This window comes from Symphalangus syndactylus, chromosome 14 (genome assembly GCF_028878055.3).
Source record: "Symphalangus syndactylus isolate Jambi chromosome 14, NHGRI_mSymSyn1-v2.1_pri, whole genome shotgun sequence".
NCBI lineage: Eukaryota > Metazoa > Chordata > Mammalia > Primates > Hylobatidae > Symphalangus > Symphalangus syndactylus.
In genome coordinates, this window is record NC_072436.2 from 8,221,809 (window position 1) to 8,239,679 (window position 17,871).

At 52.5% G+C, this 17,871-nt stretch overlaps 1 protein-coding gene across 1 annotated transcript; it reads right to left on the reverse strand.

Annotated features, from left to right (window-relative positions):
- Positions 1–13,707, reverse strand: FN3KRP (fructosamine 3 kinase related protein). Its single transcript, XM_055240534.2, has 6 exons — positions 13,466–13,707; positions 9,228–9,379; positions 7,717–7,808; positions 5,200–5,282; positions 1,411–1,533; positions 1–1,185 (listed from the first exon to the last, which is right to left on the reverse strand). Exons 1-6 carry the CDS (start codon positions 13,604–13,606, stop codon positions 847–849), a joined length of 930 nt encoding a protein of 309 aa, XP_055096509.1. The 5' UTR covers positions 13,607–13,707; the 3' UTR covers positions 1–846.
- Between the last annotated feature and the right edge of the window lie 4,164 nt (positions 13,708–17,871).

Genomic DNA, 17,871 nt, shown 5'->3' on the forward strand with positions numbered 1-17,871 from the left:
TACATTATCGAAACCACTGAAAGTTTATTCAAATTTTTGTGCAAAGGATTTATTAGCATCAATGCCATTCATGAAATATTTCTCATTACTACAACACTGAAGGAAGGAAAAATATTAGTTCAGCATGTATTTTAATGTTGCAAAGGAATGACAACTCAGCAAGCTTTAGAAAATGGCAGAGGAGACGGGGTAATAACAGAAGCAGTGAAGACTCCTGGATTTACCCAAGGACACCCTGCGGTCAGCAGCTTGGTCTCCCCCAGAATCAGTTTACAGACTTGCTCAGCCTGCGGCAAGGCCCAGGGATCATGCAGGAAGAAAAGGGAATATGCTTGATTTTGGAATTGGTCATTTTAAGACGCTTTTAGTAAGACGGTTTCGTGTCTACACCCAAGTCTTGCCAACCAAGAAGCATCCACGGGAACAACTCAGAGACATTCCTGCACAGGAGAGCAGGGAGGAGGCGGCGGAAAGGTACCTATGAGCAGCAGTGCCCGGGGGCGCTGGCCACCTCCCTGTGCACCGGCTACCCTCCCCCCCACCCACAGGAGTTCACTTACAGTGTCTCCACCTTGCAGCGGCAGTGGGCTCAGAGTCACCCACGCTCCATACATCCCTCTGCTCATACCCTGCCTGCAGTGTGGCTCCGTCTACCTACAAACCCCTACAAAGTGGACAACGCTGGGATGACGAAACCTTTCCTCTTAGATATTATATACTTTGCAAGGCTTGGAAATAAGGTACTGCGTTGGTCTTAAGCTACTCTGGCCATGTGAAGAAACAAGAATTTGCCCTGAAGAGGACTGTGGAGAAACCTCTGAGGCCTCCTTCCAGAGCAAGGCCCGCTCACTTGACCAGATTCCTCATGATGTTCAGGGAGGATCCTCTGTACCCTGATCCAAAATGATTCCAGTGGTTCAAGTAGTGAAAGAGCTGATACAACTGAAGGCGCTTCTCGAATCCCGGGGCCTTGGGGATTTTGCCGTGGTAGGCGGAGTAAAAGGAGCTGCTAAAGCCCCCAAACATGCCGGCTATTGCCAGCTCATATTCCGAGTGGCCGTAGAAAGAAGCTGGGTCAAAAATGACTGGCCCAGAGGAATCCTCTGCTACATTTCCGCTCCAGAGGTCCCCGTGGAGTAAGGCTGGGATGATCTCCAGGTCACGGAACAGGTCAGGGATCTTTAACTGCAGGGAGGAAAATGCAGCCTCAGCAAATTGATCAAAGCGTGCATGAGGGGTGCCGCTCCAGGTGCCCGCCCCCAGCCCAGGCAGCAGCGGATAGGACGCCGCCAGGGACCCGCTTCCCATCCGGAACCAGACTCAGAGGTGGCCTCACCTGCCTTGGTGCCTCCCCTACCTCAGGCAAGTGGGGCGTGGCAGGTGCTGGGTGTGCAGTGGGGCCCCACTCACCTGCAGAGCAGACCAAAGCTGGAGGGCCTCCCTGTCCCCAGACTCCTTCTCCACCATGTCCATCTGGGGCTGAATGCGCTGCCGGGCATAGAACACGACCCAGTCCTCCTGCCAGTCATTCACCTGCACAGTACCAGCAAAAGCAAAAGCACCGTTCACTGGAAAATGCCAGAACCAAGGGAGAGCTCAGCTACCCACAAGCATCTCAAAGTGGAGAGGGCTGCAGGGGCGGCACGTGGGAGGGGTGGCAGTCACAGGAGGCTGAGGGGGGAACCACATCCCGAGGGGAACCGGAGTCTCATGGACATGCTGAGACCTCAGATCCTATCCCAAGAACAGTGGGAAGCATGGGGATGCTTCAGGACCCACTCTGTAGCCTTCCAAGAATGAAGGCTTCTAGAACATTTTTTTTCTTTTTTTTTCTTTTTTGAAATAGAGTTTCGCTCTCATTGCCTAGGCTGGAGTGCAATGGCGCGATCTTGGCTCACCGCAACCTCTGCCCCCCGGGTTCAAGCAATTCTCCTGCCTCAGCCTCCCGAGTAGCTGGGATTACAAGCATGCGCCACCACACTCGGCTAATTTTTTTGTATTTTTAGTAGAGATGGGGTTTCGCCATGTTGGTCAGGCTGGTCTCAAACTCCTGACCTCAGGTGATCTGCCCGCTCCGGCCTCTCAAAGTGCTGGGATTGCGGGTGTGGGCCGCCGCGCCCAGCCCTGCTCCTGCTTCTGCTTTCTTTACATGGTTTTGTAGCAGCTGACAATAGTTCATCAGATGATGCACCAGAACTTCACCCAGTGGTCCTCTGGATTTTCCTTATCATAGCACCAGGAGTGGCACAGCAAATACCCTTGTGTCTGTGCCATTTTGCATACATGTAAATATGCCTGTAGAATAAATCCTAAAGGATAATTACTGGGTCAGAGCATAAGTCCGTTTAAAATTTCGAAAGGGGGGCCTGGTGCGGTGGCCCATACCTGTAATCCCAGCACTTTGGGAGGCCAAGGCGGGCAGATTGCTTGAGGTCAGGAGTTCGAGACCAGCCTGGCCAACATGGTGAAACCTCGTCTCTACTAAAAATACAAAAATTAGCCGGACGTGGTGGTGGGCACCTGTAATCCCAGCTACACAGGAGGCTGAGGCAGGAGAACTGATTGAACCCGGAAGCTGGAGGTTGCAGTGAGCCAAGATCGCACCACCGCACTCTAGCTTGGGTGACGAGACTCCATTTCAAAAAAATAAATAAAATAAATAAAAAAATTTGAAAGGGGGCTGGGAGTGGTGGCCAGTATCTGTAATCCCAGCACTTTGCGTGGCTGAGGTGGGAGGATCACTTGAGGCCAGGAGTTTGAGACCAGCCTGGGCAACATAGTGAGACCCGTCTCCACAAAAAAAAAAAAAATTAGCCGAGTGTGGTGGTGCATGCCTGTAGTCCCAGCTACATGGGAGGCTGGGGCAGGAGGATGGCTTGATCCCAGGAAGTTTGAGGCTGCAGTGAGCTATGATCATGCCACTGCTCTCCAGCCTGGGCAACAGAGTGAGACTCTATCTTTTAAAATTAAAATTAAAACTAAATTTAAACTTTTTGACCAGGTGCGATGGCTCATGCCTGTAATCCCAGCACTTTGGGAGGTCGAGGTGGGCAGATCACAAGGCCAGGAGATCGAAACTGTCCTGGCTAACACGGTGGAACCCCATCTCTACTAAAAATACAAAAAAAAAAAATTAGCTGGGCATGGTGACGGGCACCTGTAGCCCCATCTACTCAGGAGGCTGAGGCAGGAGAATGGCGTGAACCTGGGAGGCGGAACTTGCAGTGAGCCGAGATTGCACCACTGCACTCCAGCCTGGGAGACATAAAAACAATGTTTTTTGATAGGCATCGCCAAGTTGCTATCCGTAAAGATTGTTGCCCCAAGTCACACTCGCATCACAGGGTGCCACGGGGCCTGCTCCCTCGTGCTCTGGCTGGCACACGTGCAGCACACTTTTTGGTCTTTACAGGTTCCATGTGTAACAAAAGGTATCTGACTGTACTACTTTTTACTTTTTTACTTTTTACTTTTTTCTTTTTTGAGATGAAGTTTCACTCTTGTCACCCAGGCTGGAGTGCAATGGCGTGATTTCAGCTCACCGCAATCTCCGTCTCCCGGGTTCAAGCGATTCTCCTGCCTCAGCCCCCAGAGTAGCTGGGATTACAGGCGCGCACCACCATGCCCAGCTAATTTTTGTATTTTTAGTAGAGATGGGATTTCACCATGTTGGTCAGGCTGTTCTCAAACTCCTTACCTCAGGTGATCCGCCCGCCTCAGCCTCCCAAAGCGCTGGGATTACAGGCGTGAGCTACCGCGCCCGGTCCAGAACATTTTCTTTCTTTTTTCATTTTTGTGAAACAAGGTCTTGCCCCGTTACCCAAGCTGGAGTGCAGTGGTGCAATCACAGCTCACTGCAGCGTTGAATTCCCAGGCTTAAGCAATCCTCCCACCTCAGCCTTCCAAGTGGCTGGAATTACAGGCATGCACCACCACATCCTGCTAAGTTTTTGTATTTTTACTAGAGAGAGGGTTTCGCCATGTTGGCCAGGCTGGTCTCGAACTCCTGGGCTCAAGCAATCCTCCTACCTCAGCCTCCCAAAGTGCTGGAATTACAGGCATGAGCCACCAGGACTTTTTTATTAAAAAAAAAAAAAAAAAAAATTTTTTTTTTTTGCTGCTAAAGCAACGGGCTAACATTTCCTCTTAATTTACACCCACACTGGAGTACTGAGGCCAGAGCTGGCTGACCTGCCCTGACCCCATGGCTCACTTCTGACATCTGTCCAGACAGCCCCTCCCCAGACAGTGATGACAGGAAAAGTCACATGGAGCCCCGTTGAGAAGGACCCTGAGAAAGGACATCCAGGTCACAGGTGCTTACCACCCAGGAGGGAAGCGAGACAGACACAAGACTGGAGTAGCACACGATGCCAACATCACGCATCAGGCACACAGTCATGCGCACACACACGTGCGCACACACGCACGCACACACATACACATGTGCACACACATACACAATGCACACAGGCGCACGTGCACACACACACGCACACGCATACACATGTGCACACAGACGTGCGTACACATATATACACATATGCACACACACGTGTGCATACACACACTGTGAGTACAGCCACGAGACGAAGGGGCGGAGCTGGCGATAAACCCCCCGGGGCAGGCAGGACCAGAAGGCACCACTCCCCGCCCCAAGCAGGTTTCTAGACAACCTTCAACATTTCAAAGTCTTTTTACTGCCCCCACGCACGCCAGGAAACCCTGGAAAGTTTTCTGGGTTCATCTGTATCCTCCTCCCGAGGACAGGACAGGAGCCGTGTCCACTGCACACGTGCTGGGCGTCAAGCAGAACTCCCCAGCGGAAACATGGAGGGAAGCAACCACAAAACCACACAACCAAAAGTGACAAACCCTTGTTACAAAACCACACAACCAAAAGTGACAAACCCTTGTCACTCCACCCTCTGTGAGAGTTTAGTATACCTAAAATAAAATAAAACATTTGTTAAAGTCCCTCATTTTCACCCACCTTGAAATCCAGCTCCTAACTTGCTGGTCCTCCTCGGTTTCTTCATACTTACCCAGCTACGCCGGCCTCTCAGACATCAGCAAAGAAAAAACGGTGCAGATACTTTCACTAAAGCTCACAAAAAAAGGAAGGGGGTGTGTCCCCCCGACCCCTGTGTCTGAACAGCTGAGCTGATTGTGAAATAGAAGCAAATGCCATGCACTCACCTGGGGGAGGTATCCACAGCACGTCACCACGTCAAATCCAAACTGGTCCACAAAGGGCCGTTCCTCCTGCCCGCCTCCTCTCCCTTGCAAGCAAAAGTAAAAAAGGAAGGAAAATTAGTTCCAAGGCAACCCAGCGCCCACTCTCGAAACTGAGTCACCTTCAGATATGACCTCAGCGAGCTCCTACCAGCTTATGCCCCTGCCAGAGACAAACAAGGCCTGGGTCTCCACCAGTTCACACAACACCCCGAACAGAGCCTGCTCCAGCAGACGTCAGCATCAAAGACACTGGCTGCTCCCGAGCAGTGGCACCAGAGGACACGCACAGGACAGGGAGCCTGCGGGCACCTCCCAGGGGACCTGTCTCACATCCCAACAGGACATGCGGGGGTGTGGGAGAAGACCACACTGTGTCAGGAAAAAAAAGAGGAGGATATTCTTAAAGAGGAAAGATACTTTGGGAGGCTGAGGTGGGCAGATCACTGGAGGTCAGCAGTTTGAGACCAGCCTGCCCAATGTGGTGAAACCCTGTCTCTACTGGATATATAAAAATTAGCTAGGCACGGTGGCAGGCACCTATAATCCCAACTACTCAGGAGGTTGAGGCAGGAGAATCACTTGAACCCGAGAGGCAGAGGTTGCAGTGAGCTGAGATCGCTCCATTGCACTCCAGCCTGGGCGACAAGAGTAAAACTCCATCTCAAAAAAAAAAAAAAACATAAATCTGGCTGGGTGCAGTGGCTCACACCTGTAATCCCAGCACTTTGGGAGGCCAAGGCGGGTGGATCACCTGAGGTCAGGACTTCGCGACCAGCCTGACCAACATGATGAAACCCCGTCTCTACTAAAAATACAAAAATTAGCCAGGTGTGGTGGCAGGTGCCTGTAATCCCAGCTACTCGGAAGGCTCGGCAGGAGAATCACTTGAACCCAGGAGGCGGAAGTTGCGGTGAGCTGAGATCACGCCACTGCACTCCAGCCTGGGCAACAAGAACAAAACTCCGTTTCAAAAAAAACAAAACAAAACAAAACATAAAAAACATAAAAAGTGAAAAACAGCCCGGGCACGGTGGCTCACACCTGTAATCCCAGCACTTTGGGAGGCCGAGGCAGGCGGATCACGAGGTCAGGAAGTCGAGACCAACCTGGCTAACACAGTAAAACCCTGGCTCTACTAAAAATACAAAAAATTAGTCAGGTGTGGTGGCAGGCACCTGTAGTCTCAGCTACTTAGGAGGCTGAGGCAGGAGAATGGCATGAACCCAGGAGGCGGAGCTTGCAGTGAGCAGAGATCGCGCCACTGCACTCCAGCCTGGGGAACAAAGCAAGACTCCTTCTCAAAAAAATAAAATAAAAATAAATAAATAAATAAATAAATAAATAAATAAAGAGGAAAAAGAATTTGCCCCGAATCCATCAGAAAGGATGGCTCTCAGTGGCAAACCTGGTGCCATGCGTGTCAGATAAACTATTGTGCTTTGAAACAATCTCAGGCAGGGTGCAGTGGCTCACGCCTGTAATCCCAGCACTTTGGGAGGCTGAGGTGGGTGGATCACCTGAGGTCAGGAGATTGAGACCAGCCTGGCCAACATGGTGAAACCCCGTCTCTACTAAAAATACAAAAATTAGCTGGGCGCGGTGGCGTGCACCTGTAATCCCAGCTACTCGGGAGGCTGAGGCAGGAGAATCGCTTGAACCCAGGAGGCAGAGGTTGCGGTGAGCCGAGATTGTACCACTGCCCTCCAGCCTAGGGCACAAGAGTGAAATTCCATCTCAAAAAAAAAAAAAAAGAAAAGAAAGAAATCTCACTCCCCTGCAGCCTCCCTAACTCAAGGAAAATCCCAATGGACTGAACTCCGTAAGACTGGAAGGGACAGGACAGGCGACCCAGGAGGCCTTTCAGTGGATCCTCACCACACAGGCAGCCTGGGGGGATCCGTCATGGACCCTCACAGAACAGACTGTCTAACAGCATGTCTCTGTCTCGTACGGCAGACCCTTGGTGATCTGTTCCGATCATCAGCTAATCTCCCCACATTTACCACGTGGGCTGCGCACAGATTCCAAATGTCAGCAGATTAAAATACCAGAAAATTCCCTCGATCCTGACAGCGCGTTACACTCTGGAAAGGTCAGACATGATGGCTGTAATTCTGAGCCTCAAGTACGACTGTTTTACAGCAACAGACCCTGTGGTTAAAGGTCTTGCTATTTATAGAAAGCCAGAGAGCCTCTGCTTACACTCTTCTGGGGAACGAGGTAAAAGCAACTGTAACACTAGGGGTGCCTTGCGTCCAGCAATGTTTTCGTCTTTCAAATGCATTTAGGACACAACAGACGCATCACATTCACTGTGTTCAGTGCACCGTGAGATGCGGCTCAAGCTCGACATTCCCTTGCTCTGGCATCAGCCCACGTCCGACCCTCCCACGGCTGCTGCACGGCCCCCCTCTAAGCCCACACTGGCTGAAAGTCCTCCTCTAGGCGGGAGCACCCATGGCCCGCGCAGTGCCATACCCACTGTGCCCGCCTCCTTCAGGAGCATCTCTCCATGCTTCTTGTTATCAAGGTGTAAATCGGCCAGCTGGGCTCCAAGCTTTGCAGCATGACTGTCAAATCAAAGGACAGCAACTAAACAGATGACACACAGAAAGGCAACACACCCACTGCTCAGTCTCAGGGCACCTAAAGAGGGTCAAACTCTTTTTTTTTTTTTTGAGATGGAGTCTCGCTCTGTCACCCAGGCTGGAGTGCAGTGGCACGATCTCGGCTCACTGCAAGCTCCGCCTCCCAAGTTCAAGCGATTCTCCTGCCTCAGCCTCCTGAGTAGCTGGGATTACAGGCACCTGCCACCATGCCTGGCTGATTTTTTGTATTTTTAGTAGAGGTGGGGTTTCACTGTGTTGGCCAGGCTGGTCTCAAACTCTGACCTCAAGTCATCCGCCCACCTTGGCCTCCCAAAGTGCTCGGATTACAGGCGTGAGCCACCACACCCAGCTAGTAGGTCGGACATTTTGGGGACAGAAAGTAGGTTCTGGTGAAGCAAGAGGGGGATAAAGGTGTTGATTATTTGATGATCTTTCCCAGCCTCATCCAAGTTTGCAGTGGATTTTTTTTTTCTCTTTTTTGAGACTGAGTCTCGCTCTATTGCCCAGGCTAGAGTGCAGTGGTGCGATCTCAGCTCACTGCAACCTCTGCCTCCTGCGTTCAAGTGATTCTCCTGCCTCAGCCTCCCGAGTAGCTGGAATGAGAGGCGCCTGCCACCACATCCAGCTAATTTTCGGATTTTTGGTAGAGATGGTGTTTCACCATGTTGGCCAGGCTGGTCTCAAACTCCTGACCTCAAGTGATTCACCCACCTCAGCCTCCCAAAGTGTTGGGATTCCAGGCGTGAGCCACCGCACCGGGCCCGCAGCGGGGCCTTCAGTCAGCATCTCACTTTGGGAGATTCCTCTTGCTTCCGCCCTTGGTTGCAGAGAGTGCCTGCAGTTCATTCTGCAGAACTCATGGTATGTGGAATCACAGGTTCTTTGCATTACACTCCTCAAAATGATGCCCCCAGTACAAGCTTCAGTCATCAGAGAACCACTTGGTGGAAAAGAAAGCCAGCTGGGGGCTGGCGTGAAGGCGCACCTGCTCAGATAACAAAGCCAGCCGGGGGTGGCATGAAGCCAGCTGGGGTGTGGTGTGAACACACACCTGCTCAGATAATAAAGCCAGCCGGGGGCTGGTGTGGAGATGCACCTGCTCAGGTAATAAAGCCAGCCTGGGGCTGGTGTGGAGATGCACCTGCTCAGGTAATAAAGCCAGCCTGGGGCTGGTGTGGAGATGCACCTGCTCAGGTAATAAAGCCAGCCTGGGGCTGGTGTGGAGATGCACCTGCTCAGGTAATAAAGCCAGCCTGGGGCTCGTGTGGAGATGCACCTGCTCAGGTAATAAAGCCAGCCTGGGGCTGGTGTGGAGATGCACCTGCTCAGATAATAAAGCCAGCCGGGGGGCGGGTGGGAGGCGGTGGTGTGAAGACACACCTGCTCAGATGCCTCATGTCCACGTGCTCCATCACCAGCACACTCCCGCCGCCTGGGGCATCCAGAACCTTGATGGGCTTGGGCACTCTCACCGTATTGGTTTTCAGGATGGCAGTTAAACTTGCCATCTCACCTTCAAACATTCTTCTGGCCTGTCAGAAAAATACCAGAGGAAGTGGAAATGGAGGGAGGCAAGGTTACTTCCGGAAAGGTTCTGTAGATATGTTTTCCTCTAGCATTACAACTTCAAACCAAGACTATCCTGACTGAGGATTCCATATACATGGACAGTGTTTTCAAAGGCACTTGCCAACAGGATAGGCTACAGATTCAGATGCTGTACTGGAGGAAGAGGGCTTGAGCTTTCTAGTGTTGGACTTTATCTGTGTGCTATGGTTGAATCGGGAGGTTCTCTGGAGAGAGGAAAGTCGAAGGCACTAATATTCCACTAAGATCTGGCAACAGTGGGACTGTGAACACGGGTTACCTGTCAGTGTCCTCAGATAACACCTCAACTGCAGTCCTGTTCCATCTACAGGACAGACTCACCCGGCCTCTCAGGTGCAGGTGGCACCCTGACTGCATATGCCAGTGATCTGGGCTCACTTTTCACCTGAATAGACCACCAAGTTCTATGCCACTTCCTACCTAGCGCTGGAAACCACCTCATCTTGAGATGCCGTCTCCATCCGACTCCCTGGGACCACAGCGACTCCTCCCTTGGGTCCCCCTGCTCACCACACAGCAGTGATCCCTGGAGAAGAGGTCAGAGCCAGCAGCCTTTCCTTTCCTCCTGATACACACACCACTGCCCGCTCTCCCATCCTCACCTGGGGCTCCACCCTTACACACACAAGACACATAACACACACACACAACATATACAGACACACAACACACACACACAACATACACAGACACACATACATACGACATACAGACACACACACACAACATACACAGCAGTGATCCCGCAGAAGAGGTCAGCGCCAGTGGCCTTTCCTTTCCTCCTGCTACACACACCACTGCCCTGCCTGCTCTCTCCCATCCTCACCTGGGGCTCCACCCTTACACACACACAGATACACAATACATACAACACACAAACATACACACATACAACGTACACACAGACACACAACATACACACAGACACACACACTCTCCTCGTGCTCCTGACTTCCAGCTGTCTTCAGCCTTCTTTGAGTTCTTCAGAGTCCCCACCTCCTCAGCCTCAGAGCCCCACCACAGCTGCCATGTCACCGCTGCTAGGAACACTTTTTTTTTTTGAGTCTCGTTCTGCCACCCATCAGGCTGGAGTGCAGTGGCGCGATATTGGCTCTCTGCAACCTCCACCTCCTGCATTCAATTGATTCTCCTGCCTCAGCCTCCAGAGTAGCTGGGATTATAAGTGTGTGCCACCATGCCCGGCTAATTTTTGTGTTTTTTTTCTTTTTTTTTTGAGACGGAGTTTCACTCTTGTTGCCCAGGCTGGAGTACAATGGCGCAATCTCAGCTCACTGCAACCTCCGCCTCCCAGGTTCAAGCAATTCTCCTGCCTTAGCCTTCCCAAGTAGCTGGGATTACAGGCATGTGCCACCACGTCCGGCTAATTTTGTATTTTTAGTAGAGACGGGGTTTCTCCATGTTGGTCAGGCTGGTTTCGAACTCCCGACCTCAGGTGATCTGCTCGCCTTGGCCTCCCAAAGTGCTGGGATTACAGGTGTGAGCCACCGTGTCTAGCCTTTTTTTTTTTTTTTTTTGAGACGGAGTCTCACTCTGTCGCCCAGGCTGGAGTGCAGTGGCACGATCTTGGCTCACTGCAAGCTCCACCTCCCAGGTTCATGCCATTCTCCTGCCTCAGCCTCCCAAGTAGCTGGGACTACAGGCGCCCACCACCATGCCCAGCTAAATTTTTTGTATTTTTAGTAGAGACAAGGTTTCATTATGTTAGCCAGGATGGTCTTGATCTCCTGACCTCATGATCTGCCCGACGTGGCCTCCGAAAGTGCTGGGATTACAGGCGTGAGCCACCGCGCCCAGCACTTTTTTTTTTTTTTTTTTTTTTTTTGAGTCAGTCTTGCTCCGTCATCCAGGCTGGAGTGCAACAGCACAATCTCGGCTCACTGCTGTATCTACCTCCCGGGTTCAAGCAATTCTCCTACCTCAGCCTCCCAAGTAGCTGGGATTACAGGCGTGTGCCACCACATCCAGCTAATTTTTGTATTTTTAGTAGAGATGCGGTTTTGCCATGTTGGCCAGGCTGGTCTCAAACTCCTGACCTCAGGTGATCTGCCCGCCTCAGCCTCCCAAAGTGCTGGAATTACATGCCACTGTGAGCCACTGTGCCTGACCTCCTCTTGATTATTCTTATCTGTCCCTTGCATCCTTGTGTAATTGGTTTTCTCCCGTCCTCCTCCCATAAGTTAATCTTTTGTACTACTACACCCCAGCTGATGCTTAATTTTACCTTGGGTCTACTCTAGAGTATCAGTGTTCTTAGCTTTAGTTAGAAACTTAGGGCTACATCCAAGTGGATATTTCTGTGGAGGAGCCTTGGCCTCTAGCTGGTTCACAGACCCTCCTTCCCCCCTCTCTGCATTTTGTTTGTAGTATTACCCCTTATTTTCTTCTCAAGTAGTACTCTAGTAAAAGTACAGCTAAGACCCAGTTTTCCCTTTATTTTCTAAAGATAATGCTTTGAAAATTCTGCTTACACAGTGCTTATCTTCTTTCTCAGTAACTTTATCTCTCTTAAGGAGTGATAATAATATTTATAAAGTGTTTAGAATGGACTGTAGGTTGGGTGAGGTGGCTCCACACCTGTAATCCCAGCACTTTGGGAGGCAGAGGCAGATGGATTGCTTGAGGCCAAGAATTTGGGATCAGCCTGGGCAACATAGTGAGACCCTGTAACTACAAAAAATTTAAAAATTTGCCAGGCATGGGCCGGGCACAGTGGCTCACACCTGTAATCCCAGCACTTTGGGAGGCCGAGGCAGGCGGATCACCTGAGGTCAGGAGTTCAAGACCAGTCTGGTCAACATGGTGAAACCCCATCTCTGCTAAAAATACAAAAATTAGCTACGTGCACACTTGTAGTCCAGATACTTGGGAGGCTGAGGCAGGAGAATCACTTGAATCAGGGAGGTGGAGGTTGAGAGATTGCACCATTGCACTCTAGCCTGGGTGACAGGGCAAGACTCCGACTCAAAAAAAAAAAAAAAAAAAAAGGACAAGGACAAATAGTTGACGGATTCCTAGAAAAGCCACATACAGGATGACCCGTAGCTGATCTCTCCAGAACAAAAGTTTGAAGGGGAGTCTCAAGAGAACATCCGTGTTCCAGAATAAGATGATGCTACATCATGGAAGGTGGGATTCAATTCTGGGAATTAAATGTAAACAACTAGGAGAATGATTTTTTATTTTTTGAGACGGAGTCTAGCTCTGTTGCCCAGGCTGGAGTGCAGTGGCGTGATCTCGGCTCACTACAACCTTTGCCTCCTGGGTTCAAGCGATTCTCTTGCCTCAGCCTCCCGAGTAGCTGGGATTACAGGCGCCCGCCACCACGCCCGGCTAATTTTTGTGTTTTTAGTAGAGATGGGGGTTTCACCATGTTGGCCAGGCTGGCCTCGAACTCCTGACTTCGTGATCCGCCCGCCTCGGTCTCCCAAAGTGCTGGGATTACAGGCGTGAGCCACCGCGCCCGGCCCGAGAATGATGCTAACGGAAAGAGCACGCCAGGGTGTGGTGGGGGGCAGCACCTTCGCCCCGTTTCACAACGCACTGACCGAGGCTCACGGGGGACGGGCACCTCCAGAGCCACTTAAGCTGAGGACTTAACCAGCTTCCCCGGCTAGAGCGACCCCACTTAACCAGCACCGCAGGGCACGAACCCCGGGAGCAACACTGCAGCAGCCAGACCCGCCCCATTTCACGCAGCGCCGCAGAGAAAGTTCACGGAGAACAGGAGGTGTGGGGCGGCCGCGGTTCCTGCTCCCGACAGTTCCCGGCAGGTGCAAACTCGTCCGGACGCCCCGGACGCTTCCGCCGCCCCGTTCACGGTTCACCGCTCGCCCCGCGCAAAGGGTTCCCCCGAAGAGGCGGCGGCGGCAGTCCCGGGAGAGCCACCCTCGGCCTCCGACGGGAGAAGCCCAGGCCGCGCCCCGCGCCGAGGCCCGCGACCCTCTCCGGAAGGAGACCGGTCCCCCTGCCCGCCCGACCCGCGGCCTGACCTCCGCCTTGGCGTTCACTTTCACGAACACTCGTCCTTGGTCCGTGTCGTAGCTCCGGCCCTGGCTGATGCACCCGCCCCCCGAGTGGCCCGTGGCCCTGACAGAGCCGCAGCCCAGCTCGCGCCTCAGCAGCTCCTCCATGTTCCCGCCGCGGCCGCGGACCCGCCCCGGGCCTGGCAGAGACGCGAGAGACGGCGGCCGAGCGGGCAGACGTGAGTCCGCGCGAGGATTGGGCGGGGGACGAGGGGGGCGGGGCCCGGCCGCAGAGACAAGCGCTAAGATTGGGTGAAAAGCGGGCAGGGGGCGGGGCCTGGCAGCAGAGACGAGCACAGGGATTGGGTGGCGGGAAGGGGCGGGCGTGGCCGCAGAGATGAGCTCCGGGATTGAGGGGCGGGAAGGGGAGGGGCCGGGAGGCAGGTAGGCGCGGGGGATTGGGTGAGGATGAGATGACGTCAGGGGTCGGGGCCTAACCGACGGTTTGGGTTCAACTCTCCTGCACGAAACAGGTGGATATGCTGATAGAAATAGTTAGAATGTATTTTCTAAAGAGCTGACCCAATAGCAAGGGACATCAGCCCAAGGTCTGGGTGCTGGGAGCCCAGAATGTTAAGACTGCTTTTGCCCGGGCGTTTGCTGAACCCGAAGAACAGGGCTCCTGATGTGGGGAGTGGCGGGCACGCTCGGGGTGCACGTGCAATGGAGACACCTCCCCTAAACCTGGGGCCCAGAGGCTAACAGCTAACAGTGGCCCTGCTGTTACGGCCAGTGTCAGGTGCCAGCTGGGCTGGACCAGGAATTCCCAGAAACCTGGCAAGGCATGATTTGGGGTGGGTCGTGCTGAGGGCCACACCATCGACTTCCCCGCTTCTGAGGCCTTCCGACCTGGGCTGAGCCCGGCTACCCGAGTCCCAGGGTCTCCCGCTCACAGACTTCTCGGCCTCCGTAATTGCAAACGCCACCTCCCCCAGTCCATCTCCTGTCCTGGATCTACGTCTATATCCTACCGGATCCGTCTCTCTGGAGAACCCTAATACAGCTGTCAACACAAGGATGAACTAATTACAAGAAGGCTTGAATAGGAATTCTCCCAGGGAACGAAGAGGTTTCAGCCTTCAGCAAAGGATGGTTCATAGACACCGTTCCCATAGTCTGCCCTTCCATGGATTGCAACCGTAATTAATATTACCTACAGTAAACAAAAAATTCAAGTATAGATTTTAGTCTAAAGCAAATAGGAAATGTTGCTTCCCTGGACATTGGGAGAAGCAAACATGAATCCTCTCCTGAGGCCGGGCACCGTGGCTCACGCCTGTAATCTCAGCACTTTGGGAGACTGAGGAGGGCGGATCACTTTATAACTATCTATTAAATGGTACGTATGTGTGTGTTCACACACTTTTCTGTGTGTATACCGCATTTCACAATTTTAGAAAGCAAAAAAGATTAGCGGGGCGTGGTGGCGGGCGCCTGTAATCCCAGATACTCGGGAGGCTGAGGCAAGAGAATCGCTTGAACGCAGGAGGCAGAGGTTGCAGTGGGCAGAGATTGCCTGGGTGACAAGAGCAAAACTCGGTCTCAAAAAAAAAAGACAAAAAAGAACAGATGAAAATCTACAGATGGTAATAGATAAATCAAGGAACACATGAGAGAAGAGTGAGAGAATTAAAAGGAGCTGCAAAGGCGGTGGAGTGGGCGAACCACTCCCTGTATGCTCCTCCCCTCGGGCCAGGGCCTGCGGATGTCCCTGTTTTAATCTGTGGCCTTGACTGTTTGGACATTTTAACTCCATGCCATGAACATTTTCATCAGAACTAAGCCACTGTTAAGTTTTTGTTGAGAAACTTCTTTTTTTTTTTTTTTTTTTTTTTTTTGAGACGGAGTCTCGCTTTGTTGCCCAGGCTGGAGTGCAGTGGCGCGATCTCGGCTCACTGCAAGCTCTGCCTCCCGGGTTCACGCCATTGTCCTGCCTCAGCCTCCCGAGTAGCTGGGACTACAGGTGCCCACCACCACGCTCGGCTAATTTTTTGTGTTTTTAGTAGAGACGGGGTTTCACCGTGTTAGCCAGGATGGTCTCGATCTCCTGACCTCGTGATCTGCCCGCCTTGGCCTCCCAAAGTGCTGCGATTACAGGCGTCAGCCACTGTGCCTGGCCCTTTTTTTTTTTTTTTAGATGGAGTCTCGCTCTGTCGCCCAGGTGGGAGTGCAGTGGCACTGCAACCTCCACCTCCCGGGTTCAAGCAATTCTCCCACCTCAGCCTCCTGAGTAGCTGGGATTACAGGCGCACACCACCATGCCTGGCTAATTTTTGTATTTTTGTGGAGATGGGGTTTTGCCATGTTGGCCAGGCTGGTCTCGAACTCCTGACCTCAGGCGATCTGCCCGCCTTGGCCTCCCAAAGTGCTGGGATTACAGGCATGAGCCACTGTGCCCGGCCGAGAAAGTATTTTTAAAGTGACTTTTGGGCCGGGCGCAGTGGCTCACGCCTGTAATCCCAGCACTTTGGGAAGCCAAGGCGGGTGGATCACGAGGTCAGGAGGTCAAGACCATCCTGGCTAATTTGGTGAAACCCTGTTTCTACTAAAAATACAAAAAAAAAAAATTAGCCGGGCGTGGTGGCGGGCACCTGTAGTCCCAGCTACTCGGGAGGCTGAGGCAGGAGAATGGCATGAACCCGGGAGGCAGAGCTTGTAGTGAGCCGAGATCGCACCACTGCACTTCACCGCACTCCAGCCTGGGCAACAGAGCGAGACTCCATCTCAAAAAAAAAAAAGAGTGACTTTTGGCCAGGCACTGTGGCTCATGCCTGTAATCCCAGCTACTCAGGAGGCTGAGGCAGGAGAATCACTTGAACCCGGGAGGCGGAGGTTGCAGTGAGCCAAGATCATGCCACTGCACTCCAGCCTGGGCGACAGCGTGTGAGACTCCATCTCAAAAAAAAAAAAAGAAAAAAAGTGACTTTTATCAAGCCAATTTCATTCCTAACCAATTTTCTTTTTTGTCCATTCAAATGGTTTATAAATGACTTTTTCATTTTCATTTTCAATTGAATGATATTTTCTTCATCATATCAGTTTAAGTTTTCAGTCCATTTTTCCCGTCCACATGGAATTGCCAACTACACAAAGAACCCATGAGGGTTCTATCAAGGCCATCATTTCCGCGGAGTCCCACTTCCTGACTCAAATGCAAGCTCTCAGCTTCACCGCGCACTGTCTACTCAAGATCATTGAAACATCTGTGTTGATTATTTGTAACCGAGATATGCTTTATTTATTAGATGAGAGACTAACCGTTGGTGCGTTGATTAGTTCATCCTTGAGATGTTCTGTGTTGTTCTGTGGCTGAGAATGTGACCGTGGTGTTGCTGACCCCACACATCGGCACGTTTCTGGGTCTTGCACACGCACCCACACTGCAGGCCTTCACTCCAGCGTCCTGCTTTGCTCTGGCCTGCTCTTGCTGTCTTTCTCAGGCTTTCCGTTCCAGCAGCTTTTTCCTCCTCTGCAAATGGGATTCTCTTCCCAGTGTCCCAAGGTCAACATCCCCAGTAATTCACTTCTCCTGAGGATGGCTCCAACTCGCTTCTCTGCCCACACCTGCCTTGTGCTTGGATGCATATGCACACATGGAGTCCCTGCCTGACTGTCCCCCTTGCTGCAAGCCTCTGGGTCACTCTGCATGTGACACCCACAGATGGCGGCAGCGGCCTGTCTGGAACAGTCTCTGCATAGACATGTGACACCCACAGATGGCGGCGGTGGCCTGTCTGCAGCAGTCTCTGCATAGGCATGTGACACCCACAGATGGCGGCAGCGGCCTGTCTGGAGCAGTCTCTGTATAGACATGTGACACCCACAGATGGCGGCGGTGGCCTGTCTGCAACAGTCTCTGTAGACATGTGACACCCACGGATGGCGGCGGCGGCCTGTCTGCAGCAGTCTCTGTAGACATGTGACACCCACAGATGGCGGCGGCCTGTCTGGAGCAGTGTCTGCATTAGACATGTGACACCCACAGATGGCGGCGGCCTGTCTGCAGCAGTCTCTGCATAGGCATGTGGCACCTACAGATGGTGGCGGCCTGTCTGCAGCAGTCTCTGCATAGGCATGTGGCACCTACAGATGGCAGCGGCCTGTCTGGAGCAGTCTCTGTATAGATATGTGACACCCACGGATGGCGGCGGCCTGTCTGCAGCAGTCTCTGCATAGACGTGTGGCGGCGGCGGCCTGTCTGGAGTAGTCACTGTCATGATGCCAGCAGCCGTGGGGAGGTGGCGCCGGGGCTGTGTGCTCCACGGAGCTGGTGGGAGCCAGGAACAGGCCGAAGCCACCCACCTTCCAAGCCAGCAGGAAGAGAGCCTCGTGCTCCCCAGGTTCAGTGGCAGCTGCCCAGCCATGGCTCCACA